The following is a 27498-nucleotide window of genomic DNA, read 5'->3' on the forward strand; positions in this document are numbered from 1 at the left end:
TTCCACAGATGCTGCCTCACCCGCTGAGTTTCTCCTGCATTTTTGTCTACCTTCCGTATTAAACATATAAATCACACGTCTGGGGGCAAAACGGGTAAATAATATTATAAACATCTCTTTATTTACTGAGGTAAATCTCCATATAAACTACATGTCTGGGGGTAAAACTGAGGTAAATAATGTTATAAACATCTCTCAGTGTCTGTTCCCCTGTAAATAATCAATAAATCTCCACATAAACTACAGGTCTGTGAGAAAAACTGGGATAAATAATGTTATAAACCTGTCTGAGTGGATATCTGAGGTAAATAATCAATAAACTACTCCTCTCCCCTCTCTCCATCTTCATCTCTTCCCCCTTGATGTACATAATCAATAAACCCCCATCTAAGGGGGGTAATCAATAAACTCTCCGTCCACCCTCCCTCTCACCACCTCTCTCCCTCCCCCTTGATTTCTCCTTCCTTAAGTACCCTGGGATGTAGACCATCAGGCCCTGGGGATTTATCAGCCTTCAGTCCAATCAGTCTACCCGGCACCATTTCTTGCCTAATGTGAATTTCCTTTAGTTCCTCCGTCACCCTAGATCCTCTGGCCACTAGTACATGTGGGAGACTGTTTGTGAAGACTGATCCAAAGTACCTGTTCAACTCGTCTGCCATTTCCTTGTTCCCCATATTAAATTCACCTTTTTCAGTCTTCAAGGATCCAAATTTGGGCTGAACTCATTTTTTCCTCTTCACATACCAAAAGAAGCTTTTACTATCCTCCTTTATATTCTTGGCTAGCTTACCTTCGTACCTCATCTTTTCTTCCCGTATTGCCTTTTCAGTTATCTTCTGTTGCTCTTTAAAAGTTACCCAATCCTCTTGCTTCCCGCTCATCTTTGCTATGTTGTACTTCTCTTTTATTTTTATACTGTCCCTGGCATCCCTTGTCAGCTATGGTCGCCCCTTACTCCCCTTGGAATCTTTCTTCCTCTTTGGAATGAACCAATCCTGCACCTTCTGTATTAATCCCAGAAATACCCTCCATTGTCGTTCCCCCGCCTGTTTTTTATTTTTTTATTTTTTATTTATTTATTTTATTTTTAATTTTATTAGTAAGTACAGTCATATGGCACCAAAGTGCCTAATATATATTTTCATAATACATTTTATGTACAATTTCTTTTTTTTTTGTTACATTGAAAAAAGATTAGAATAAGAAAAAGAAGTTAGATAGTAAAGGATAGAAAGATGTGAAATATATAGTGTGTGAAAAAAGAAAACGAGTAAATGAAGAAAGTTGAGAGAGAAAATAGAGAAAATAAAATAAAATAAAAAAGAAAAGGAAATAATTATTTATAATCTTGACCAACCCTCGTCCAGTCCTGAAACAGTTATTTTTTACAATTGTGTTGCACCATATGATTCCAAAAAAACGACGAATGGAGACCAACTCGTTATGAATTGGTCTGATTTATCCATTAGGAGGAATCGCATTTCCTCAAGATGAGCGGTGTCCAACATACTTGCAATCCACATTTTAAGCGTTGGTATTGATGTACCCTTCCAAAATTTAAGAATTAATTTTTTTGCTATTATTAAACCATAGTTAAGGAATAGATTTTGAGATGTGTTCAATGTATTCCCATCTTCCATTACGCCAAATATAATCATTTCAGTATTAGGTTCCATTCTTGTCTTGAATAATTTTGTAAATATTTCAAAAATATCATTCCAAAATCTATAAAGTTTTATGCAGGAAACTAAGGAGTGTGTTATAGTTGCCTTTTGGGCTAGACATTTATCACAAGTGGCGGATATATTTGGATAAAATTTGTTCAATCTTGTTTTTGAATAATATAATCTATGTACAATTTAAAATTGAATTAGATTATGTCTTACATTAATTGAACATTTGTGAATATATATCAGGTATTTTTCCCATTTAACCTTCGTAATTTTTATCATTAGTTCCCGTTCCCACTCTTCTCTAAGTACCTCTGTCGATGGTAGGTCTATATTTAGAATACTATTATATAAATATGATATTAATTTTTGTGAGTCAGCTTCAATATTCATTGCTTCTTCCAATAAGTCAGGAGTTACTTTTTGATATCCTTGTATATATTTTTTCACGAAATCGCAAATCTGAAGATATTTAAAATATTGGTTGTTTTTCAATTTAAATTTTAATTGTAGTTGTTGGAATGATAGTAGGTTTCCCATTTCGTACATATCCCCGATCCTTCTAATTCCAAGACTTTCCCATTGGTTATATGTCTTATCAATAAGAGATGGTTTAAATAAAGGGTTATTCGCTATTGGCATTAACAGTGATAGATTTCTTAATTTTAAAGATAATTTTATTTGTTTCCAAATTCTTATTGTACCATATATAATTGGGTTCTTCTTATATATTGTGTTATTCAGTTTTTTTGGGGAGAAGAGGATCGTTCCTATATTACAAGGATGGCAATCCTCCTTCTCCATTTTTATCCATTCTGTCTGTTGGGTAGAACTATCCAACCAATAAATCATATTCTTAATATGCACTGCCCAGTAATAATACATAAAATTCGGAAGTGAAAGTCCCCCGACCTCTTTTGGTTTACATAAGTGTTTTTTTGTGATTCTATGTGATCTATAGTCCCAAATATAATTAGTAATATTAGAGTCTAATTTTTTTTTAAAATATTTTGGTATAGATTGAAATAGGTATAGTAATTGTGGTAGGAAGATCATTTTTATTGCATTTATTCTACCTAATAATGATAAGGGAAGTGTTTTCCAAAATTTAATCAACGTATTAAGTTTATTTAATAAAGGTATGAAGTTAGCGTTGAATAATGCTTTATATTTTCTAGTAATCTGAATACCCAAATATTTAAATTTTTCTGTTGCGATTTTAAAGGGGAACTTCAGTAAGTGTGTAGGTTCTTGAGGTTTTAATGTCATGATTTCACTTTTATTCCAGTTTATTCTATATCCAGAAAAAGACCCAAATTCCTCTATTAAGTTTAATAAATTTGGTATGCTCGTTTGTGGCTTTGTAATATATAAAAGTATATCGTCTGCATATAATGAGATTTTATTCTTTGAGTCCCTGGTATTATAGCCCTGAATATTCGGATGAATTCTTATACTTTCAGCCAGGGGTTCTATCATAAGGGCAAATAGCAGGGGTGATAGTGCACATCCCTGCCTATTACCCCTTGATAGTTGAAATTTTTTGAGATAACAACTTTCCACTTCTTCCCTTTCTTACACTGTCCCTGACTGCCCTTGTCAGCCACGGTCACCCCTTACTAACCTTAGACTCTTACTTCCTCTTTGGAATGAACTGATCCTGCAACTTCTGTATTAATCCCAGAAATACCTGCCATTGTTGTTCCCCCGCCTGTTAAGCAGCAACCCATCCTTTTTGTACAATTCGCCCTTCCCCCAAAGCAGATCCCAGTGGTCTAAGAATCTAAATCCCTGCTCCCTGCACCAGCTCCTCAGCTACACATTGAGATCCTCTATCTCCCTGTTCCTGCCCTCACCAGCATGAGGAACTGGAAGCAAATCGGAGATAACCATCCTGGAGGTCCTGCTTTTCAGCCGCCTTCCGAGTTCTCTGAAGTCACGCTGTAGAATGTCTTTCCACTTCTTCCCGACGTCATTTGTGCCAACGTGCACTACCACTTCCGGCTGCTCACCTTCGCCCTTGAGGATGCTCTGCAATCGGTCCATGGCGTCCTGGATCCTGACACCAGGGAGGCAACACACCATCCTTGATTTCCACCTGTTGCCGCAGAAACCCATGTCTGTCCCCGACTACCACGGCTCTCTCTGCCTGATGTCTGTCTCTTCGGTTATGCCTCAGCGTCACCTTTTGACTCGCAAACCTGTCCCTTCTCTCTTCAGGTATCTTCGGTGTAACGATCTTACTGTAGGTCCTGTCCAGGATTTTCCCGGATGATCCTGAGGTCATCCAGCTGCTTCTCCAGTGCCCCAACACGGCCCTTCAGGAGCTGAACCGGGACACACTTTGCTAGAGGCAGGAAACATGTTCCCGATGTTGGTGGAGTTCAGAACCAGGGCCCATAGTTTAAGAATAAGGAGTAAGCCATTTAGAACGGGGATGAGGAAACACTTTTTCACACAGGCAGTTGTTAGTCTGTGGCATTCTCAACCACAGAGGGCGGAGGAGGCCGGTTCTCTGGATACTTTAAATAGAGAACTAGATAGAGCTTTTAAAGATAGCAGAGCCAGGGTATAAGGGGAGAAGGCAGGAACGGGGTACTGTTTGTGGATGATCAGCCATGATCATATTGGATGGCGGTGTTGGCTCGAAGGGCTGAATGGCCTACTCCTGCACCCATTGTCTATGTTTCTATGTAACAGCTTTTCACTCCACATCACCGTCTACATCTCTCCTGCGACTCGCAGTCTGAGGAAGGGTCTTGACCATGAAACGTCGCCCATTCCTTCTCTCCAGAGATGCTGCCCGTCCCGCTGAGTTACAGCAGTATTTTGTAGTCTGGCCCCCCCCTTTAAGGTGTTATCTCAGGTTTGCAGCCTCTGCAGCTGCTGTGATTGTTTCCCCTTTCCCCCCCCCCCCCCATGTGATGTAGGAGCCGGGCGGGGGTACGTCACGGGGTAGGGCGGGGGTACGTCACGGGGGAGGGCGGGGGTACGTCACGGGGCAGGGCGGGGGTACGTCACGGGGTAGGGCGGGGGTACGTCACGGGGGAGGGCGGGGGTACGTCACGGGGGAGGGCGGGGGTACGTCACGGGGCAGGGCGGGGGTACGTCACGGGGCAGGGCGGGGATAAGTCACGGGGTAGGGCGGGGGTACGTCACGGGGCAGGGCGGGGATATGTCACGGGGCAGGGCGGGGATATGTCACGGGGCAGGGCAGGGATATGACACGGGGCAGGGATATGTCACGGGGCAGGGCGGGGATATGTCACGGGGCAGGGCGGGGATATGTCACGGGGCAGGGCGGGGATATGTCACAGTGCAGGGCGGGGATATGTCACGGGGCAGGGCGGGGAAAAGGTCACGGGGCAGGGCGGGGGTATGTCACGGGGCAGGGATATGTCACGGGGCAGGGCGGGGATATGTCATGGGGCAGGGCGGGGGTATGTCATGGGGCAGGGCGGGGATATGTCATGGGGCAGGGCGGGGGTATGTCACGGGGCAGGGCAGGGATATGTCACGGGGCAGGGCGGGGATAAGTCACGGGGCAGGGCAGGGATATGACACGGGGCAGGGCAGGGATATGACACGGGGCAGGGCAGGGATATGACACGGGGCAGGGATATGTCACGGGGCAGGGCGGGGATATGTCACGGGGCTGGGCGGGGGTACGTCACGGGGCAGGGCAGGGATATGTCACGGGGCAGGGCGGGGATATGTCACGGGGCAGGGCGGGGATATGTCACGGGGCAGGGCGGGGGTACGTCACGGGGCAGGGCGGGGATATGTCATGGGGCAGGGCGGGGAAAAGGTCACGGGGCAGGGCGGGGGTACGTAATGGAGCAGGGCCACCCCCTTCTTCCTCACCCAACTCCCTCACTTCTCCCCCTCCTCTTCCACCCCCCTCTCCTCTCCCCCACTTGCCTTCTCACCACCTCTCCACTCCTTCCTCCCCTCCACCCCGCCCTCTCCATTCCCCTTCACCCCCTGCCCTTCCCCTCCCCCCCCCCCCCCCCCCCCCCGCCCCTTCAAGCACCAGTTTTGTTCACGCGTTAGTAATGTCCTGTTTGCCATCTTGTTGACCTTCTGTGTTCCCCTCCTGCAGGGTTTAGGAGCCGTTGCTGTGGACGGAGAAACGGGGACGTGAGCGGCCATTAGAGGACAGCCAGGGTGTCGGTGAGCCCCCATCTGCTCGTGTGCGGACTGAGCTTGGAGGGGCTGAGCTTCGATGGAGGACCACATGACAGGGCACAACAATGGGAAGTGTTATGAGTGTGACGTGTGTGGCAAGGCCTGCCGGAGCCCGAGCAAGCTGGACATCCACCGGCGGGTGCACACGGGCGAGAAGCCCTATGCCTGCTCCACCTGTGGCAAGAGCTTTGCCCGGGTGGCGAGCCTGCAGGAGCATCAGCGGGTGCACAGCAGTGAACGGCCCTTCACCTGCTCTGACTGTGGCAAAGGCTTCAAGTCGTCGAAGGGAATGAAGGTGCACAGGCGTCTGCACACCGGGGAGCTGCCCTACATCTGCAGCGAGTGCGGCAAGGGCTTCATCAGCAAAGGCAGCCTGCTGGTGCACCTGCGCTCCCACACTGGCGAGCGCCCCTACACCTGTGCCCAGTGCGGCAAGGGCTTCAGCCACTCCAGTAGCCTGTTGAAGCACCAGCGCACCCACACTGGCGAGCGCCCCTACACCTGCACCCAGTGCGGCAAGGGCTTTACCAGCTCTAGCAACTTGCTGTCCCACCAGCACTCTCACACCAGCGATCGCCCATACACCTGTGCCCAGTGCGGCAAGGGCTTCACCAGCTCCAGCAGCCTGCTGGTGCACCAGCGCTCCCACACTGGCGAGAGTCCCTACACCTGCACCCAGTGCGGCATGGGCTTCACCCGCTCCGACGGCCTGCAGGAGCACCAGCGCACCCACACCGGCGAGCGTCCCTATACCTGTGCCAAGTGCGGCAAGGGCTTCATCACCAACAGCAGCCTGCTGAAGCACCAGCACACCCACACCAGCGAGCGTCCTTACACCTGTGCCCAGTGCGGCAAGGGCTTCATCAGCAACAGCAGCCTGCTGGTGCACCAGCGCACCCACACCGGCGAGCGCCCCTACACCTGCACCCAGTGCGGCAAGGGGTTCACCCTCTCCAGCAGCCTGCTGAAGCACCAGCGCACCCACACCATCGAGCACCCCTACACCTGTGCCCAGTGCAGCAAGGGCTTCAACAGCTCTAGCAGCCTGCTGGTGCACCAACGCACCCACACCGTCGAGCACCCTTACACCTGCACCCAGTGCGGCAAGGGCTTCACCCGCTCCACCAGGCTGCTGTCCCGCCAGCGGGTGCACGCCGGCGACCGTCCCGTCCCCAGCCTGGAGTGTGGAGAGCGCTTTGCCATGGCCTCGCATGCCCTGTCTCACCAGCACATGCACACCAGTGGCCAGCCCTACGACTGCCCGTACTGTGGTGAGGCGTTTGACAGCTCACGGGAGTTGCGGCAGCACCGGCGGGCCCACGCCAGCGAGCAGCTGCTCCCACTGTGTCAAGAGTGCATGGGGACTGCAGGAGCACCAACGGATACACACCAGAGAGAGACCCTTTGTGTGCGCTGAGTGTGGCAAGGGTTTCATCCGCATGTCCAGCTTGTGTCAGCACCGGCGTACCCACAGCAGTGAGCGTCCCTTCCCCTGCCCGTCCTGTGATTAGGGCTTCCCCCGCCTTGTCCACCTGCTGGAGCACCAGCGAGTCCACACCGGCCAGCGCCCCTTCACCTGCCCGCTCTGTGGCAAGGCCTTTGTTCGCTCCTCCAGCCTGCTGGCACACCACCAAGTGGAAAGGCGCTGTTTAGGTTAACACAATGTGCTGGAAGGAATGGGTAACGTTTCTGGTCGAGACCCTCCTCTGTCTAGATCCGAAATGTCACCCAGTCCTTCTTTCCAGAGATGCTGCCTGTCCCTCTGAGTTACTCCAGCATCTTATGTCCTTTTTTGTAAACCAGCATCTGCAGTTCTTTGTTTTTAAACGATTCTAGTTAACTATGCAATACTCCAAATGCTACCTGACCAATGTCCCTTAAAGATGCACATATACATTCCTTATCTCACACCCTTTTATCTCCTTATTTTCCCTTGCTTTTGTCACTTACTTCACTCACTGCCTTCACGCACTTCACGCACTTACTTCAATCACCCCCTCATCTGTGAACATAGTTTCAGTCTGAAGAAGGGTCCTGACCCGAAATGTCACCTATCCATGTTCTCCACACATGCTGTCTGACCCGCTGAATTACTCCAGCATTCTGTGAAACGTCACCTATCCATGTTTTCCACAGATGCTGCCTGATCCGTTGAGTTACTCCAGCACTTCGTGTCGGAGTCATATAGTGATATACAGTGTGGAACCAGGACCTTCGGCCCAACTTGCCCACACCAACCAACATGTCCCGGCTACACTAGTCCCACCTGCCTGCGTTTGGTCCATATCCCTCCAAATGTGTCCTATCCATGCAACTGTCTATAACTGTTTCTTACACGTTGGGATAGTCCCAGCCTCAACTACCTCCCACGGCAGCTTGTTCCATACACCCACCACCATATGTTGAAAAGTTACCCTTCAGATTCCTATTAAATCTTTTCCCCTTCACCTTGAACCCATGTCCTATGGTCCTCGATTCCCCCACTCTGGGCAAGAGATTCTGTGCATCTAACTAAATTGTGTTCTATGCAAGATTCCAGCATCTGCAATTACTTGTGTCTTCCTCACCTATATCCACCTATCATTTCTGAAGAAGGGTCTCAAACTGAAATATCACCCATTCCTTCTCTCTAGAGATGCTGCCTGTCCCGCTGAGTTACTCCAGCATTTTGTATCCACCTATCACTTGCCAGACTTTGTCCAGCCACCATCTCTCTTTTCCAGCTTCTTCCCCCACTCTCTCCACTCAGTCTGAAGAAGGGTCCTGACTCAAAATGTTGTCTATCCATTCCCTCTAAAGCGGCGGAGGAACTCAGTGGGTCAGGCGGCATCTGTAGAGGGAAGGGAATCTAAGGCGACCACTCCCACCTCTCCTTTCCAACTTTCTCCTCCCCCCCCCCAAGCAGCCTGAAGAAGGGTCCTGATCTAGAATGTTGCCTGTCCATGCTCTCCAGAGGTGCAAGTGATTCCAGGAGATTGTGTCTCTTTGTAAACCATCGTTGCCAAACATTTTAACTCCCACACTGGTATTTCTGTCCTGGGCCTCCTCCATTGCCAGAGTGAGGTGACACGCAGACTGGAGGTACAGCACCTCATAGCTTACAGCCCAATGACATGAACATTAAATTCTCCAAATTAAACGGACATTCCCCCCTCCCTCGTGGGCCATCTCTTCATCATTCCTCTGTCTTCTTCTCACTGGTGAAAGGCGTCAGGATTAAGAGTCACCGCTTCCTGTATTTTAAGTATGTTTTAAAAGTATGTTTTAGTTTTTCAAGGTTTGTTTTACATGGGCGGGGGGTGGGGGGAATTGAGGGAAACTTTTTTTCAGTCACTTACCTCGACGAAGATGCGATTTTTCTCCTTTGCCGAGGATCGCCCGAGAGGAGCTCCAACCTCGGGGCCTGTGGACTTTAACACAGTGAAGCCCGCAGTCTCTGGTAAGAAGAGGCCGACTCGGGAGCTCCATCCAGCGGGGTCAATCCTTCCCGACCCCGGAGTTTCCATCATCCCAACGCGACGGCTTCGGACATCGGACCGTCGGCAGCGACGACTGCGGAGGGTTCAACAGCCCCGACCACGGGTGAACAAACCAAGATGTTTGAAATGTATTACCTTCCATCACAGTGAGGAATGTGGATGCCGCTGTGGTGGATATTTCTGTTAATTTTTATTTTAAGTGGCTGTATGTCTTGTTTCTTTTCACTTAGTATGCTGTATGGTAACTCAAATATCACTGTACCTTAATTGGTGCATGTGACAGTAAATATGAACTGAACGAACTCTCGTAAACATCTAGTGAATTGGTCTCCACTGCCTTCTGTGGCAGGGAATTCCACAGATTCACAACTCTCTGGGTGAAAAAGCTTTTCCTCATATCAGTCCTAAATGTCCTACCCCTTATTCTTAAACGGTGGCCCCTGGTTCTGATAATATCCTAGTTATATAATATAAATTATAACGTACGGTATTTTATTAAGTAAAGATTAATTTGACTTCTTTGGGTTTTGGGTTCTGAAGCTTTGTAATTCTGTGCTGCTGATGAGCTGGGTGATCAGGAAATTGAAGGCCAGAATTCAAACTGCATCCACGCTGCTTCCCGTTGTGCTCAAGCAAAATATATTGACAATGGTGGGAGAGGATGTGTTTCCTGAGAAGGTGCTGGCTTCAATCAACAGAAGCCTTGAGAGAGGATGTGTTTCCTTTGGAGTTGGGTCTCTGTAAACAGGAACTTCTGTGGGTAATTGATTGTTACATTGTTAAGAAGGTACTGCAGATGATAGACCTTTGACTAAGTTCCTATTCGTTAGGGGTTTTGTAACTAAAATATGTGATTGATATAACCATAGCATGAGAAGTATTGTGTTAGTGACAAGAATGCTTTAAATGGGTATACTATGTGATTGATGTGTTAGACGTCATTGCTTCAGCTCTCTATAAACATGCGACTACATTTCCAAAATACTATAAAAAGGATGCTGTATGTCTTTGTTCATTAGAGTGATGGCCCATGAGGGTTAACATTGCCGTCCGAAGGTGGGGTGCGTGGGGTGAGACCACACCCCCCTTTTTTCCCCCAGAGTAAGAAAAAATCACAATAAATAAATAAATTCGGGGGGAAAAAATCAGCGTTTCCACTTTGGAAACGGCCAGTTCTCCATTCTCCCGTCGCCGGGCGGGAGTAGCTGAATCTGAACCCAGCGGCTGTGACCCCAACACCAGACGCCGCTGTGGCGGGCCCGCTCCCCTCGCCTCCCCCCGCCGCCAGGGCCCAAGGTATCTCCCGCTCACGCCATCCTCGCTGGGCTCCTGCTGGGTCCACGCCGCCCCCACTGGGCCCACACCACCCCGCTGGACCCACGCCACCCCACTGGGCCCACGCCACCCCCACTGGGCCCACGTCACCCCCGCTGGGCCCACACCACCCCTGCTGACCCGCTGGGCCCACGCCACCCTTCCTGACCCCCGCTGGGACCATGCCACCCCTGCTGACTCCCACTGGGCCCACACCACCCCAGCTTGACCCCCACTGGGCCCATTCCACCCCCGCTGGACCCACGCCACCCCCGCTGATCCCCACTGGACGCACGCCACCCCTGCTGGACCCATGCCGCCACCGCTGGACCCCCGCCACCCCCACCGGGAGGAGATTGATAGATTCTTGATTGATACGGGTGTCGGAGGTAATGGGGAGAAGGCAGGAGAATGGGTTTGAGAGGGAAAGATCACCCAACTTCTATACTCAATACTTTGACTGATGAAGGCCAAAGTGCCAAAATACTTTTTGACCACCTGATATACCTGAGACACGACCTTCAAGGAACCATGCAACCATCAACCATTCCTCTGCCCACTTGGCCAATTGATCCAGATCCTGCTGCAATCTTTCACAACCATCTTCACTATCTGCAAAACCACTCACTTCGGTATCATCAGCAAACTTGCTAATCTTGCCCTGTTCTGTGACGTTTCACAGAGTGCTGGAGTAACTCAGCGGGTCAGGCTGAGTATAGAAGTTGGGAGGTCATGTTGCAGTTGCATAAGAAGTTGGTGAGGCCGCATTCAGAGTATTGTATTCAGTTCTGGGCACCATGTTATAGGACAGATGTCATCAAACTGGAAAGGGTACAGTGAAGATTTACGAGGATGTTGCCAGCACTAGAGGGCCAGAGTTATAGGGAGAGGTTGAGTAGGCTGGGACTCTATTTCATGGAGCACAGGAGGATGAGGGATGATCTAATAGAGGTGTATAAAATCATGATTTGAATAGATATTGTTGAGTCTTTTGCCCAGAGTAAGTGAATAGAGGAGCAGAGGACATAAGTTTAATGTGAAGGGCAAAAGATTTAATCTGTGGGATATAGTTTTCACACAAAGGGTGGTAGGTGTATGGAACAAGCTGCCAGAGGAGGTAGTTGAGGCAGGGACTATCACAACATTTAAGAAACAGAGAGGTACATGGATAGGACAGATTACGAGAGACATGGATCAAACGTGGGAAGGTGGGACTAGTGCAGATGAGACATGCTGGGTCGAAGGGCCTGTTTCCACACTGTATCACTCTATGACTATCTATCTTTCCCTCTCAAGCCCATTCTCCTGCCTTCTCCCCGTTACCTCTGACTCCTGTATCAATCAAGAATCCATCAATCTCCTCCTGAAAAATGTCCATTGACTTGACCTCCACAGCTGTCTGTGGCAATGAATTCCACAGTTCGCCATCCTCTGACAAGAAATTCCTGCTCATCTCCTTCCTAAAGGAATGTCCTTTAATTCTGAGGCTGTGGCAACTGGTCCTAGACTCGCCCACTAGTGGAAACATCCTCTCCAAATCCACTGCATCCAGGTTTTTATCAGGCTGGGACAGACGGCAACAGCTTCACACCGTGTCCCAAAGCTTGTGTCCTGTCCTGCATCACCCAAGGCAGCAGAGATGTTATAGGAGAGGGCAAGCACTGTAACAAAGTAGCTCACGATGGTTTGGGTAACATTCAGGAATGTCTGCATGTCACATCATGAATATTACTGAAGAAGGGTCTTGACCCGAAATATAATCTATACAGAAATATAATCTATACAGATGCTGCCTGACCCATTGAGTTACTCCAGCACTCTGTGACATGTCACCTATCCATGTTCTCCAGAGATGCTGCCTGACCCGCTGAATTACTCCAGCACTCTGTGAAACGTCACCTATCCATGTTCTCCAGAGATCTGCCTGACCCACTGAGTTGCTCCAGCACTTTGTGTCTATTTTCCCTTCACCCATCCACCCAAGCCCACTCTCCCCCCTCCTTTCCTATGTTCCTTTCCACCCATAAACCTCTATCTGCCTTTACATTTCACTCCTCTTTCAAATCTGCTCTACTTATCTACATGCATTTTTATTCTAGTCTTTTAGTCATAGAATGATGCAGTGTGGAAACAGGCCCTTCAGCCCAACTTGCCCACACCGACCAACATGTCCCATCTAAACTAGTCCCACTCACACGCGTTTGGCCCATATATCCATCTAAATATGTCCTATCCATGTACGTGTCCAAATGTCTCTTAAACATTAGGATAGTCCCAGCCTTAACTACCTCCTCTGGCAGCTCGTTACATACACCCAGCACCCTTTGTGTGAAAAAGCTACCTCTCATATTCCTGTTAATTTCTGAAATATTGGTCATAAATTTGGTGCAAAAATGCTCCAAAATAAGGCTCAGAAAGCATCTAAAACCCTTGAACTTCCGGGGCCCTTAAGCGGGTCATGGACCCTGGCATCGAGGGACTTCACGCTTCACACTCGTGATGTGCGCAGCGCGCACATTATTTCACATTCAGTTTTTTGTAATCCTGTCATGCCAGCCCCCTTTTTGAAAAGCTTCGTACGGGCCTGGTTAAGTATGTGTTGCATACTTGACTTTGTATCCGCTGGCACTCTCGCCGGCTAAATGATCAGTGAAGCTTATGTTGGTTGATCTAACTTATTGTGGGTTGTCTGTTTTAAGATATGAACCTTAACATTGGTGTAGTTAGCAGGATTTCGCTGGGACCATCAACAGACGACTGACTAAGAGGCCGTAGTTTGACCGGGGTCGGATTGGGAGAAAAAAGTGCCCTATTCGGACCTCTTGAAACTGAACTCCCGACGAAGCTCACGGAAAAACTTAGGTCCTTCATAGTAGCTTGATCTGGTGCTCTGCCAAAAACCTTAGATGCAGGCAACGAAGGTAAGACCAACTGTATCTAGATTTTTGCGACTGGAAAGTAGTTGCGAAGAGAATCTGCTACTTGGGAAGTTGTTGGTCAGGTATTTTGCTACTTCGCAAACTAAGAAAGTTTGTTGTTCACAAAGTAGCTGGGCTGAGAGAGCCTCGCAACGATGGGGAATAATCTGGATAAAAATGACGGGGGAACGCCCGTATTTTGCTACTAGGAAAGTAGTCGGTGTTTAGCTCCACAGGCAGAAAGCCTGTCGTTCACAATTAAGTGAGTGTTAAGAGACTGCAATAATGGGTAACAATTTGAACGCCTGTGCAACACATGTGTTATTTGAATCCTACCAGTAACAAAGACTAGAATATTAAGTTACAAGCTAACCAAACGTTTAGGAGATGAATCCTGGCTAGTAGGTAGAACAGGGAATGTAGAGACGATTAAAAGAGCAGAGATGTTGATAAGGGAAAGAGACGCAGGAAAGAAATGGGAAAAGAATTGAGGAATGAAAGCGGAGACAGAAAAGAAGTATGAGGAGAGAGGGATAGAGTTAAGGAACAAGGATGGCAATATGAAAGGATGGAAAGTGTTACAGCTAGAATGCCAGTGGGCAGAGGAACAAGTGAAAATGAATGAATAAGTTTATTGGCCAAGTATTCACATATAAGGAATTTGCTTTGGTTCTCCGTCTGCAAGTAACAACATGACATACATACAGTGACGGTAAAGAATGATACATTAAACATTAATAATAAAAAATTGTTGATTAAACATGTGAATTTAATTAAATACCAGAGCAAAAGGAGGCCGCAGATATTTGGTTATTGAGTAGAGCTGCTACTCGTGGAAAAAAAGCTGTTTTTATGTCTGGCTGTGGCAGCTTTGACAATCCGGAGTCGTCCGTGGAGTCGATGGTAGACCCCCACTTAAGGTCCATGGTTCCCAGGAATTTGAAAGACTCCACAGATGTGACTGTTGTGTTGTGGATGGTGAGTGGGGTGAGGGGAAGGGGAGCTCTTCTAAATTCCACAATCAACTCCAAGGTGAAAATGGCCAAGGTAGAGAGAGAAAGCGCTGATAAGAAGAGTTCAGAAAACAAGCAATTAATGGTTTAGAATAAACGCGGTACCAGTAAGTCCTTTAGAGACCCCTTGTCTGACACGGCGACCCTGTTTATAGAAGAGGGGGAATGATGGAATATAGTCCGGAATAGTGTGGACCACCTCCCCCATACAAGATTGCACAGATAGGGGGGAGGATCCAGCACCCCTAGACGAAAATGATACTGATAGCAACTTGGAGACTGAAAAGGCAGATGAGAAAGAAGGAAAATGGCTGAGGCAGAAGAGGAAGGAGCCGTAATTGAATTCAGCAGTGAGATAGTTAAACAACGCAGATGTGCAGAGAGAGAAACAGCAGATAAATTAAAGAAGATTGGAAGAGGGGAAAAAACGCATGAGAATTGGGGCTGCTCAAGAACATTAAATCACAAGCCAGCAGCCTGTACAGTTTGAAACAAACTTGCCTTCGAACTGTGAATCACTTTTGGCACAGAGCTCGCCCCTGCTGGAGAGAGAAAGACAGAGAAGAGAGTTTGTGAGTGACCCAATGGTTGTGGGGCATGGCAAGATCCTGAATGACAGGGAGTCTGACCAATCACAATCTGGATCACTGCGCCCAGCATCCTGTTTGACGGGGAATTGGACCATCCCATTGTGAATCATTGCGGCCCGCCCATTCTAAGCAGATGAGGGTTTTGTGGGCTTGGTTAATTATTTTTCATTTTAACTCTCTCATTCCAACAAGAAGACTTTCACAACTTAAAGACACTAGCCTTAGCCTTCCCAGTCCACCTCGCCATTATTAAGTGCAATACCCATATGAGTGGCCACGACAAAGACTCCCAGGGGAATGTCCTAGCTTGCGAATTTTGTACATTGGTCCCCCTAGAACCAAAGATTCTAGTAGACAGAACGGTCTTGTCAAACAAATCAGGGAGGTTTAGGAATTATAGAGGTACGCCCCTATGTGCACTGACTATGAATTGATGTTTTTCTGCCTGTTATTTTATTTTATATACACTCCTTTATGCGTGCTGGTAAGAAGGAAAAATAATAGAGATACACTCTAAAAACCTAATTGTGATGCCCATTTTCCGTTGTGAAAATTCCATGTTAATTCAGTAAATGTGCGAAATGGTGGGCAAGCTTATGAACATATTTGGGTGTATCAAAGTTTTAAGAGTTAGAATGATTTCCTTGAGGTGTGTATAACTGTGTTTTATTTTTGAGTGAGAATTTTATTGTTTTAAAGTGTGACTATCTGTGAGATTTATCATATTGCATGAGGTGTGGCAACTTGTGTGAATGTCACAGGGGAAAAAAAGATATAAAATAAGTAAGTTTAAAGATTGTTACGTGTTTGTGAAACCGGTTCTGGTGAATGTTTTATTTTTAATATTTATTTTATTAGAAGCAATTGTACAAAGAGAAAGTAATCGACGTAACAATTATACAATTTTCGTACTGCTTCAATTTTAACATTTTATAAACTAATAACTAAATCGGGAAAAAGGAAAAAAGGGTTAGATAGAAGAAAAGAAAAATAAAATAAAGAATTTCGAGAAAGACACAAAATAAAAAATAAAAACCCCAGAGCTAACGAAGTGAAAGAAGCGGATATATATCCCACTGCCCTTCCATCCGCCCGCTCACCCGACCTAGCGTCGGTTTTGAATTTGTGTTCAACCATTATGTTGTTGAAGAAATTAAATGAAAGGAGACAATATTTTGGAAAATTGATCTGGTTTGTCAGCCTTATTTTTTCTAAATGTAGTCTGCTGAATGTTGAATTAATCCTATAATTCAGATAAAATAGGATGTCATGAATGAGTTTTTGCTATTCTACGTCAGAAATCCAGGTAGAGACTAATGTGTTTTGAGAGGTAGTAAGTAGTTGTGTGGAGGTGGAGCCACACAAGGTTATTTTATTTTCCTTTGTTCTTTGCAAATACGTTAGCGATCCATGAACATTGAGTTTATTCTTTATTTTCTCTTCACTTTCAATGGAGGAGAGATGAAAAACTGCAGGTTGTTTGTTTTGTCTTATTGGTGTTTTAAGTTTGTTTTCTTCCCATTTCTTATCTTTTGAATTGAGTTCAAAAAGAGACTTGGATACCACACTGGCCACGTGTTAGATGAGATGGATAAGCCAATATCTCAGTCCTAAATGGCCTACCCCTTGTTTTTAAAGAGACTGTTTTCAAGTTTCCAGATTACCACGTGCCAAAAGAGAGTGCTAGCATATCAGTTATTGACCATCCATGTTATTAATTTGTATTAGAAAAAAGGAGCAAGACTATTTTATAGTCAAATTTGTTGGCTGCCGATATCTTCGACTGACACGGCGGACAAAACCTCCACTGCCTGTGACTCAGGGTCACTTAAAGCCTAAAGTTCTCTGCCCCGCTGTAATTCAAACGCGCATACAATCCAATCGAGACGAGCAGAAACGTGCCTACGACAAATCCAGCAAGCCACTGATCCAAGGCCAAGTGGTTCGATTACAGACAAACAAAGGACATACCAAACTGGGGTTCATCCACGGCCCCTCGAAAGAGCCACGATTCTACCTTGTCGATGTCGGCGGCACCATCTACAGACGTAACTGTCAACATACCTTCCAGTGACGTCCGGCTCTCCTGGGTCCTGACGCCCCTCCACTGAACTTCAAAGTGATCGCTGTTCCGGTCGCTCTAGTGCCTGCAGCTGTCAACCCCCCCCCCCCCCCCCCACCCCACCACCACCAGGTCTATGTCCCCACCCCTTGTACCCGCTTCACCGGTGTCCCCACGACGGTGTTTCCCTAGAGCCCTGTTGGCTCACCCAGACGCGCCCTTAACTTTTCGGAGAAAAAGGTTGATGAGGCAGCTCCTTACCGTACGCGGACCGGGCGGGTTAGTAAGCTGCCTGTTAGATACGGCGACTATGTTTAACCTTATTATTCTTATATGTGGCATTTTGCATTTAACAATTTATTTACTCATCGTAGTGATAACGCTGTATCTACTTTTCATTTATAGAAGAGATGTAGCATTGGCTATAGCATGTTAGCCAATTAGAATGCTTAGTAATTATAACCCCACCTAATTGTAACATTCATTGTGTAACATCCTACCCACTGTCTAGCAGTTAATGTAGCAATGTTACAAAATTTTGAGATTTAAAAAATCAAGTCTGCAATTTATCCCATCAGATAAAGCATAAAAATAAGTTTAATTTGACACCTAATTCACTTTCATATCTCAAGTATTTAAAATGTTATGGCCATTTTCATACTCGGAAATTAGCATCTTGTTCCCTATTGATTTTCTATGGAGATAACAAAAAAGCTGTGATCGTGGACAGTGAAAAACCCATAACTTTCTTAAAAATTAAGGGAACTGAATGACATTTTCAGTTAACATAGATTGAAGCATGCTGAAACAAATATAAAATAATCTTACTTGGATGACCTGAAATTAAAGCATATAATTAGTTAGTTACCCAATTGTAGCTAATTCCAAACTTCAATTACTAGATCTAAACATCTATCTATTTCTTAATAAATGATTAACATTTTTAAATAGCCTAAGTGTCCAAATAATATTCACAAATAATTCACAATAAAACATGATTTTTAAATCTCATTACATTAATTTATAGGCCAAATGGAAGGAATTTAGTGTTCAATTGCTGTAAATTAAAGTCCATTTAAATCAGCTTTCTAGTGGGTTCCTGTGAACGCGCTGGTTTAGAACGTTCACATTGCGGTGGATTTGTGCCCTCAAATGCCCAGAAAAATACTGCGGGATATAATGGGCCCAAAATGAGATTCTCGCAACTTTAAACTTTGTATAAAGGGATCTTAAGAAGCCCTTTTTAACGTAAAAATATACAGCATACCTTCCGTTTTCCCCTGTATGAGATCCGACCCGTTGTCGGCGGTCGGGGGTTTGGAGGTTAATTTTTAAACTACTATAACAAGTAAGGAAAGCCCTTAAAACTAATAATAGCTCAAGCGAGGGAATCTTCCAGCGATTTTTCGTTAATAATCAACTAGGCTGAAAAACCGCGATTTGAACAGCCTAGGGAAAATCGCGTTTTAAACCCGCCGCCCTCTAAACGGCGCCAACATCGCGCACACAGGCTGGGACAGATTTTCAGCGACGCTTCAGGTAGGCTTTGCAACATACCTAGTTAGTGTAGCAGCGTGAACGTGTGATGACCTGCTGTGTAGTTGATGACCTGAACAATAAAGATGCTTGTGTTTCAACCCGTGTGAGTTTGAGCTCTTTACGGGGAGGAAGAATAGAATATAAGAGTATTTAAACTTAGGAATGTAACTCTGCAAGGGGATCTGGGTGCCCTTGTTGTTGAACAATGAAGCTAACTTGCTGGAATGGGTGGGCGGCGCGACTCACGTCGCAGCGGCCTCTGCAGTCCGTCTGTCCTTTTTTTAATTTTTTGTCTCGTTTGAATGTAGTTATAATGTTTTTTTGTTTTTTTAACTGAGTATGTGGGGGGTGGGGTGGGGGGGGGGGGACGTTTAAAACTTTCCCCTGTACGGAGAACCCGACCTTTTCTCTAAGGTACACAAAATTGCTGGGGAAACTCAGCGGGTGCAGCAGCATCTATGGAGCGAAGGAAATAGGCGACGTTTCGGGCCGAAACCCTTCTTCAGACTGATGGGGGGTGGGGAAAGAAAGAAGGAAAAAGGGAGGAGGAGGAGCCCGAGGGCGGGCAGATGGGAGGGTGGGAGGAGACAGCTAGAGAGTGAAGGAAGGGGAGGAGACAGCACAGGCTAGCCAAATTGGGAGAATTCAATGTTGATGCCATAAGGACGCAAGGACCCCAGACGGAATATGAGGTGCTGTTCCTCCAATTTCCGCTGTTGCTCACTCTGGCAATGGAGGAGACCCAGGACAGAGAGGTCGGATTGGGAATGGGAGGGGGAGTTGAAGTGCTGAGCCACCGGGAGGTCAGGTAGGTTATTGCGGACTGAGCGGAGGTGTTCGGCGAAACGGTCGCCCAACCTACGCTTGGTCTCACCGATGTAAATCAGCTGACATCTAGAGCAGCGGATGCAGTAGATGAGGTTGGAGGAGATACAGGTGAACCTTTGTCGCACCTGGAACGACTGCTTGGGACCTTGAATGGAGTCGAGGGGGGAGGTGAAGGGACAGGTGTTGCATTTCTTGCGGTTGCAACGGAAAGTGCCCGGGGAGGGGGTGGTGCGGGAGGGAAGGGAAGAATTGACGAGGGAGTTGCGGAGGGAGCCGTCTTTGCGGAAGGCAGACATGGGGGGAGATGGGAAGATGTGGCGAGTGGTGGGGTCACGTTGGAGGTGGCGGAAATGGCGGAGGATTATGTGTTGTATTTGCCGGCTGGTGGGGTGAAAGGTGAGGACCAGAGGGACTCTGCCCTTGTTGCGTGTGCGGGGATGGGGAGAGAGAGCAGTGTTATGGGGTATGGATGAGACCCTGGTGTGAGCCTCATCTATGGTGGTGGAGGGGAATCCCCGTTCCCTGAAGAACGAGGACATTTCCGATGCCCTGGTATGAAATGTCTCATCCTGGGAACAGATGCGGCGTAGGCGGAGGAATTGGGAGTAGGGGATGGAGTCTTTACAGGGGGCAGGGTGGGAAGACATGTAGTCCAGATAGCCATGTGAGTCAGTGGGTTTGTAATGTATGTCGGACCTTTTCTCTGTCGGGTCTCCGTTGTCGTTGGGGCTGAGCACCGTGGAGCGGCCTCCAACCGGAACAACCTGGGGCTCCAGTCGCGGAGCTGGCCGAGTTCGGAGCGGGTGGAGCTGTGGTGGCGCGCTGCTGCGGCCGGACCCCGGGTTTCGGAGGCTCCAACCGCAGGTCTGGTGGACGATGACACTGGGAGCCCGCGGGTCCCTGGTGGGAGACCTCTTTTCGGGGCTCCAACACCAAGACCCGGAGCGCAGCCTTGCATCGCCCGGCGCGCTATAATGGCCGCGGGACACTTACCATCGCCGGCCGGGGGCTTTGACTCTGACATCGGGAGGAGAATGAGGAGTGCAGGGGAGAGATAAGACTTTGCCTTCCATCACAGTGATCAGGAGATTCACTGTGATGGATGTTCGTGTAAATTGTGTTGTGTCTTGGTTCTTTTTCTTGTGTGTATGACTGCAGAAACCAAATTTCGTTTGGTGGGTGCGACCGCACCCCCCCTTTTTTCCCCAGAGTAAGAAATTGATGGAAATCGTCCGCTGGGTGAATTGGGAGAAAAAAATGCGACCATCCACGCCTGCGCAGTTGGGGAAGCGACGCAAAATGACGCCGTTTCTCCGCGTGTGCGCAGTGGGCCTGGGCGGGATCATACTGTCATTTACACTCCACACATTCAGCTCGATGCCTCATGTCTACTCCAGGTAAGTAGTGGAATATTGCGTGAATAGTGGGATGATTTAGAAACAAAAGGGAGTGCCCATTTCTCCGGGCCCAAGGGGGGGGGGGGGAGGTACGATGTTTGCCCACCCGGTCCAGCGTCTCCATCCGCGGCGTCGGATATCATGGAGAGATGGCAGCAGAAAACTGCTCACCAGTTCTCTGACTTCACAGCAGAATTAGCCGACAGTTATACTGTGTAGTAAATACATTTTTTTGTTAGGTACAGCTATACGAAAATATATTATCTACTACATGGGTACGAATTATTTCATTAGTCACTTATGTTAATCTTATGCAGCAACCGATGGTTAATACAAGTCAAACACAATACAAGGGAATCTTGACGTTATTCTATCTCAACTTTCTGGTGGCCCACGCCACCATCCCCATTCATAGAAACATGAAAACAGGTGCAGGAGTAGGCTATTCGGCCCTTCGAGCCTGCACCGCCATTCAATATGATCATGACTCGTCCAACTCAGTACCCTGTACCTGCCTTCTCTCCATACTCCCTGATCCCTTTAGCCACAAGGGCCACATCTAACTCCCTCTTAAATATAGTAATCATAAGCCTCCCATTTACTGCAACATATCTATGCTACTAGTGGTAGGGGGCGTGGGAGATCCTCTAACTCCTCACAGAAGAGTAAACAAGCTTTGTTATCTGCTCTGCTGTTTCATGTTTACATTTACCATCCACCATTCACACATTCCCAGACAACAGGTAACATGTCTAATCTTAATTTGCCGATTCCCACAACCTCTTCTGCACCTGGTCAAGCGAGAGCGGCCAATTGTCACATCCAATACACCCTTTCGTTACCTTGTTCAATTCCAATCAAAATTAAATAAGGATGGATATTAATTTTTCTTCCACAGTTCCCTCCTTGTTGATCAACACAGAGTATAAAGGATATTAATATTTTCTCTCATTAATCAGTTGCAAAAATGGAGCCATACAGGTCGGATTATAATTTTTGTTGGAGCAAGCAAAGAGATACCTCATTGTGCATGCGAAGGAATATGGGCACAAACCCAACATTCTCATCAGCTTGTTTACTTCCAGCAGCGAATTCACTGTGCAGTGTGAAAGTTCTTCGTTGAATTTCAAACTCCAACTTCTACCTTCCTCCTCTTTAGATGCTTATCTAGATGCCTCACTTCACCCTCATATTCTCTCTCATCCCACACAATGTTATTAAGTTTATAAGGAATATGTCTACATTTTAGGATCTAAATAAAGTTAAGATCAGTTTATCATGCTTAATAGTCTTTCCTGTTGATGTGATGAATCCTCTATTTTTCCATAACTGCCCAAAGTCATGTACAACCCCAAATGCATAGCAAGAATCGGTGTAGATATTAACACATGTATCTTTTTGCCAATATGCAGGCACGAGTCAGGGCATACAGCTCAGCTGCCTGAGGGGACGTTCTGGATGGTAAAGCGTACACCTCCAGCACTTGGTGTGGTGTGACCACTGGTATCATTTAAAAATAAATTGGATAGGCATATGGATGAGAAGGGAATGGAGGGTTATGGTATGAATGCAGGCAGGTGGGACTAAGGGAAAAAAGTTGATCGGCACGGACTTGTAGGGCCAAGATGGCCTGTTTCCGTGCTGTAATTGTTATATGGTTATATCCTGCCAATAATCTGTCATCACTAGGTCGGTGTGAAGAGCCATCGGTAAATAGGACCAGATCAGGATTATCAATCGGATGACTGTAAGTCCAGCCAGGGAGTGGCAGCGGCTTCTACAAGCAACAGACAACCATGATCCCATTTTTCTTCTCACAGTGGTACAAAGGTAACTGGGTTTATAGCAGGTGATGGCTGATGTGCAGTTCGGATGTGATAGGCATGAGATTTCTGCATGGATTTTGAAATTCAGATGTATGGATGCCAGCACGACCTTGGGTTGGTTGAGGATGATAGAGAGAGTGGCGAGATTGGCCAGTCCGCTGCCGTCCTTGCCGAGTGGCCGCGGTGTTGCCCGGAAGTGCCACCTCCACCCATGCTTTCACCAGAGAGAAGTACCGGCCCATCACCTCCCACACAAAGGCTGCCATCCAGTGGGCCGGATCTGGGTGCCATGGCCAGTGCGAAGCTGGTGTCCTTTGTGGGGGAGGTTGTGGACTCAGACCCCTGGCCACGGGCATCGTGGTGACCGGCTGCACTGTGCCCTGCCTGTGCATCAAAAAGGTCCAGCGACGACTTGAAGCCTTTGTCGCAGTCGGAGCAGGTGAAGGGGCGCTCACTGCTGTACACCCGCTGGTGCAGCCGCAGCCCCGACAGCCGGGCAAAGCTTTTGCCACAGGTGGAGCAACCATAGGGCTTCTCGCCCGTGTGCCCTCGCCGCTGCATCTTCAGCTCATGCAACATCTTGAAGCTCTTGCCACAGTTGGAACAGCCAAAGGGCCTCTCGCCGGAGTGCTCGCGGTTGTGCCGCAGCAGTCTGTCGTAGCGGGTGAAGCTCTTGCCACACTCCGAGCAGTCGAAGGAACATTCTCCCGTGTGCACCCACCTGTGGATCGACTCCACAGTCAAAACAAAGACGTTGTACTTCCTGCGGCAGCTGCGAAAACACAATCTGCCACAGGCAATGATGGTCCAGTTTAATACCCCCCAACCCAAACATATACACAGCTAAAAAAAATAATAAAAACTAGCTCAAGACATACATTTAACAAGACAAAAAATAAAAAAAACAGATGACTGTAGTCGAGCCGCGGCTGTTAGGCGCCGCCACACCACATATGGTAGGAGGTAGGCGTGGAATTGATTGCACCCTGCTTGATATTGATTTTAGATAAAACGCAACCACTTACGGCTGTGATTTTTGGGTATCTTACTCAGTCCCCCTCCGCTCATCAGGTGCAGAGCATTTTCCCCATCAATGAAAAATAAAAGTGTTATTAGTGTTTAAAAAATGTTGAGAATCTCTCTTCTGCCAATCACGCCATGAAGGCCACACCTTTTCCGGTGGAAGGGATTATAAAACCCGGAAGTGTGGGTGTGGCTCAGTCTCTGCATGATGGGGGAGGGAGAGGTCACTACTCTGTCTGGACTGTGAATCAACTGAACATTCTGAATGTCTACTGAACTGTGAGTGTGGTGTTTTGTGTGGTTTTACGGTGGTTTCACCCTGTTTGAAATGGTATGAAACTGCATTTGAATGTGGTGGCCTTGCACCCTGCATTAAATGGTATGAAACTGCATTTGAATGTGGTGGCCTTGCAGCACCCTGCATGAAATGGTATGAAACTGCATTTGAATGTGGTGGCCTTGCACCCTGCATTAAATGGTATGAAACTGCATTTGAATGTGGTGGCCTTGCACCGTGCATGAAATGGTATGAAACTGCATTTGAATGTGGTGGCCTTGCATCCTGCATGAAATGGTATGAAAATGCACTTGAATTTGGTGGGCTTGTAGTGATATGAAACTGCAGTTAAATTTAGTGGCCTTCCACCCTGCTTGAAGTGGTATGAAACTGCACTTGAGTGTGGTGGACTTGGATCCTGCTTGAAGTGGTATGAAACTGCACTTGAATTTGGTGGACTTACACCCTGCTTGAAGTTGTATGAAACTGCACAAATTCGGTCGTCTTGCACCCTGCTTGAAGTGGTCGGAAACTGCACTTGAATTCGGTGGCCTTGCACCCTGCTTGAAGTAGTAGGAAACTGCACTTGAATTTGGTGGCTTTGCACCCTGCTTGAAGTGGTAGGAAACTGCACCTGAATTTGGTGGCTTTGCACCCTGCTTGAAATGGTGGGAAAATGGATTTGAATTTGGTGGCTTTGTACCCTGCTTGAAATGGAATTTCAAGGAATAACCGTGAGTCAACTGCCAGCCCACCAGCCGAGTGAGCTGCCAGCACACCAGGCTTCATGGACTGAGCTGCCACCCCAAGAATCCATTTGGCCCACAATGTCCATACTAGCCCTCGAGACCAGTCCCTTCAGCCCACAAGACCCATACCTGCACTTCAGAAAGCCCCCCCCCCCCACTGGCCACCAATATTGGAATTGGTGGAGGTGGAATATTGCGTTGAGGGACTAGCCCTCCCGTGTGAACATGGGACCCAACGGGTCCCACTTAGTCTAGTAATCTTGTTTCAATAAGATTCCCTCTCATCCAGAGGATACAAGCCCAGTCTTTCCATTGTCTCAGCATGACAATCCCGCCATCCCGTGAATTAACCTGCTGAATATACGCTGCACTCCCTCAATAGCAAGAATGTCCTTCCTCAAATTATGAGACCAAAACTGCACACAATACTCCAGGTGTGGTCTCACTAGGGCCCTATACAACTGCAGAAGGACCTTTTTGCTTCTATACTCAACTCTTCTTGTTATAGAAACATAGAAAATAGGTGCAGGAATAGGCCATTCGGCTCTACGAGCATGCACCACCATTCAATATGATCATCCAACTCAGTATCCCATACCTGCCTTCTCTCCATGAAGGTCAACATGCCATTCGCTTTCTCCACCGCCTGCTGTACCTGCATGCTTACTTTCATTGACTCCCCTTTCCTCCCCTCTGAATTCACTCACAGGACAGACACAGTTGAATTCACTCACAGGGCAGGCACAGTTGAATTCACTCATGGGGCAGGCACAGATCTGTTCAATCAGCACGGCACAGACACAATTCAGTTCACTCACGGCGTAGACTCACAGTTCTGGACTCACTCACAGTCTTCCGGGGTGACTGACTCACGGCCGGCCTCCGGGGCTTTATTCTCCTGGACCCCCAGTGATCATGGTGAGTGACAGGCGAGAAGACCAATCTGCTGATCTCACTATTTTTTAAATCTTAATAACTTTTCTAATATTTCACCTATCGAAACAAAACTTGGGGCGCTCGGTGCGGAGAATGGTGAATAAGCTGGCGAGAAATAGCGTTATTGTGTAGCGTTTTTGCACAAATTCAATTACAACGCAGACCGGTAGTGGTCAAGATGACCTTTTAGTAATACTATAGATAGAAGATAAAGATAGAAGATAGACTAGGATGTAGAATCCGTTGGGTCCCATCCCCTCAACAGTTGCGGGGGGAAGGTGGGAAGGTTCTGGTCGGCCTGCGGCAGCACACACATACTAACCACCCCCTTGGTATTATATTAATATTATTCATTGTCTCCTTTTACACCATCCCCGCCCTATCCATGTACATAATCCCAACTCTCAGCCTCATCTAGAGAGGGAGAGGTGGGGAGGGGGGTAGAGGGAGAGGGCAGAGAGATAGAGAGATGGGCAGAGAGAGGGAGGGGGGAAGTGAGGGGGTTAAGGGAGAGAGTGAGGGGGAGGAATAGAGAGGCCGGGGTGAGAGGAAGAGAGAGAGATAGAGGAGGGGGAGAGCAAGGAGGGGGGGGGGAGAGAAAAGGGGGGAGAGAGAAGGGGAAGATAGAGGATGGAGAGAAATGAGGGGAAAGAGAGAAGGGGGAGAGAGTAGGGGAGATAGAGGGGGAGATAGTGGAGGGGAGTGGGTAGGCTTGTGGGGAGAAGAGAGGCCGGGGGAAGAGAGCCCGTCTAGACAGGGAGAGCGAGGGGGGCAGAGACAGAGAAAGAGAGGGGCAGAGACAGAGGAGGGGAAGAGATCGGAGAGAGGGGGTCCTTAGCGCGTTGTTTTTTCAGGAAGATGTGACACACAAACAAATAAATAAATAAACACACACACACACATCCAAGATCAGAGTTTTATAATTATGGAGATAGATAGATACAGATATAGAGGAAAGTTTATCAAGTTCACATTTATTGTCACATGTGCCAATTTAAACCCCTGTCCCACGGTACGAGTTAATTCCAAGAGTTCTGTGTTTGCACTGATTCGAACTCGGAGATTTATGGTAATGGCCACTCGTCTGTACTCGGGGCTCTCGTGGACATTTTTCATCATGTTGAAAAACCTTCACGAGTCTTCCCGTGCTTACCTGCCCTTCGCGTTACGAGCCAGTAAGAGACGTCCCTGAGCCCCGACGTACCCGCTACGTTCATTCTCCGTGCTCACCACGAGTTTGATTTTTTTTAAACTTGGGAGAGCACTTGAATGAACTCGCACCGTGGGACAGAGATATAAGGAACAGTAATATCATACAGCCATACTAAGTAAAAAGCAACAAGACACACAGCCACATAAAATAACATTTAACAGAAATATCACCCACAGCGGAATCCATATTCCTCACTGTGATGGAAGGTAATTAAATTCCAATCATCTTCCTCGTTTGTTCACCCGTGGTCGGGGCAGTTGAACCCTCCGCAGTCGCCGCTGCTGACGGTCCAATGCCCGAAGTCCTGGCGTCGGGATGATGGAAACTCCGGCGTCGGGACGGATTGGAACACTCCACCGCATGGAGCTCCCGAGTCGGCATCTTCTTACCAGAGACCGCGGGCTTCACGATGTTAAAGTCCACAGGCCCCGAGGTTGGAGCTCCTCACGGGTGATCCTCGGCAAAGGAGAAAA

The 27498-nt window shown here is 47.4% G+C and overlaps 1 protein-coding gene across 1 annotated transcript in view; it reads right to left on the bottom strand.

The window, feature by feature from the left end:
- Positions 1-27498, bottom strand: part of LOC116984427 (zinc finger protein 721-like) — a 71114-nt gene that overhangs the window by 41181 nt on the left and 2435 nt on the right. The window contains exons 2-3 of the mRNA XM_033038581.1: positions 23283-23508; positions 23062-23246 (exon numbers count right to left, since the gene is read on the bottom strand). Of these exons, the coding sequence (XP_032894472.1) occupies positions 23062-23246; positions 23283-23508 (411 nt within the window). The remainder of the gene's footprint in view (positions 1-23061; positions 23247-23282; positions 23509-27498) is intronic.

This window comes from Amblyraja radiata, chromosome 20 (genome assembly GCF_010909765.2).
Source record: "Amblyraja radiata isolate CabotCenter1 chromosome 20, sAmbRad1.1.pri, whole genome shotgun sequence".
NCBI classification, from domain to species: domain Eukaryota; kingdom Metazoa; phylum Chordata; class Chondrichthyes; order Rajiformes; family Rajidae; genus Amblyraja; species Amblyraja radiata.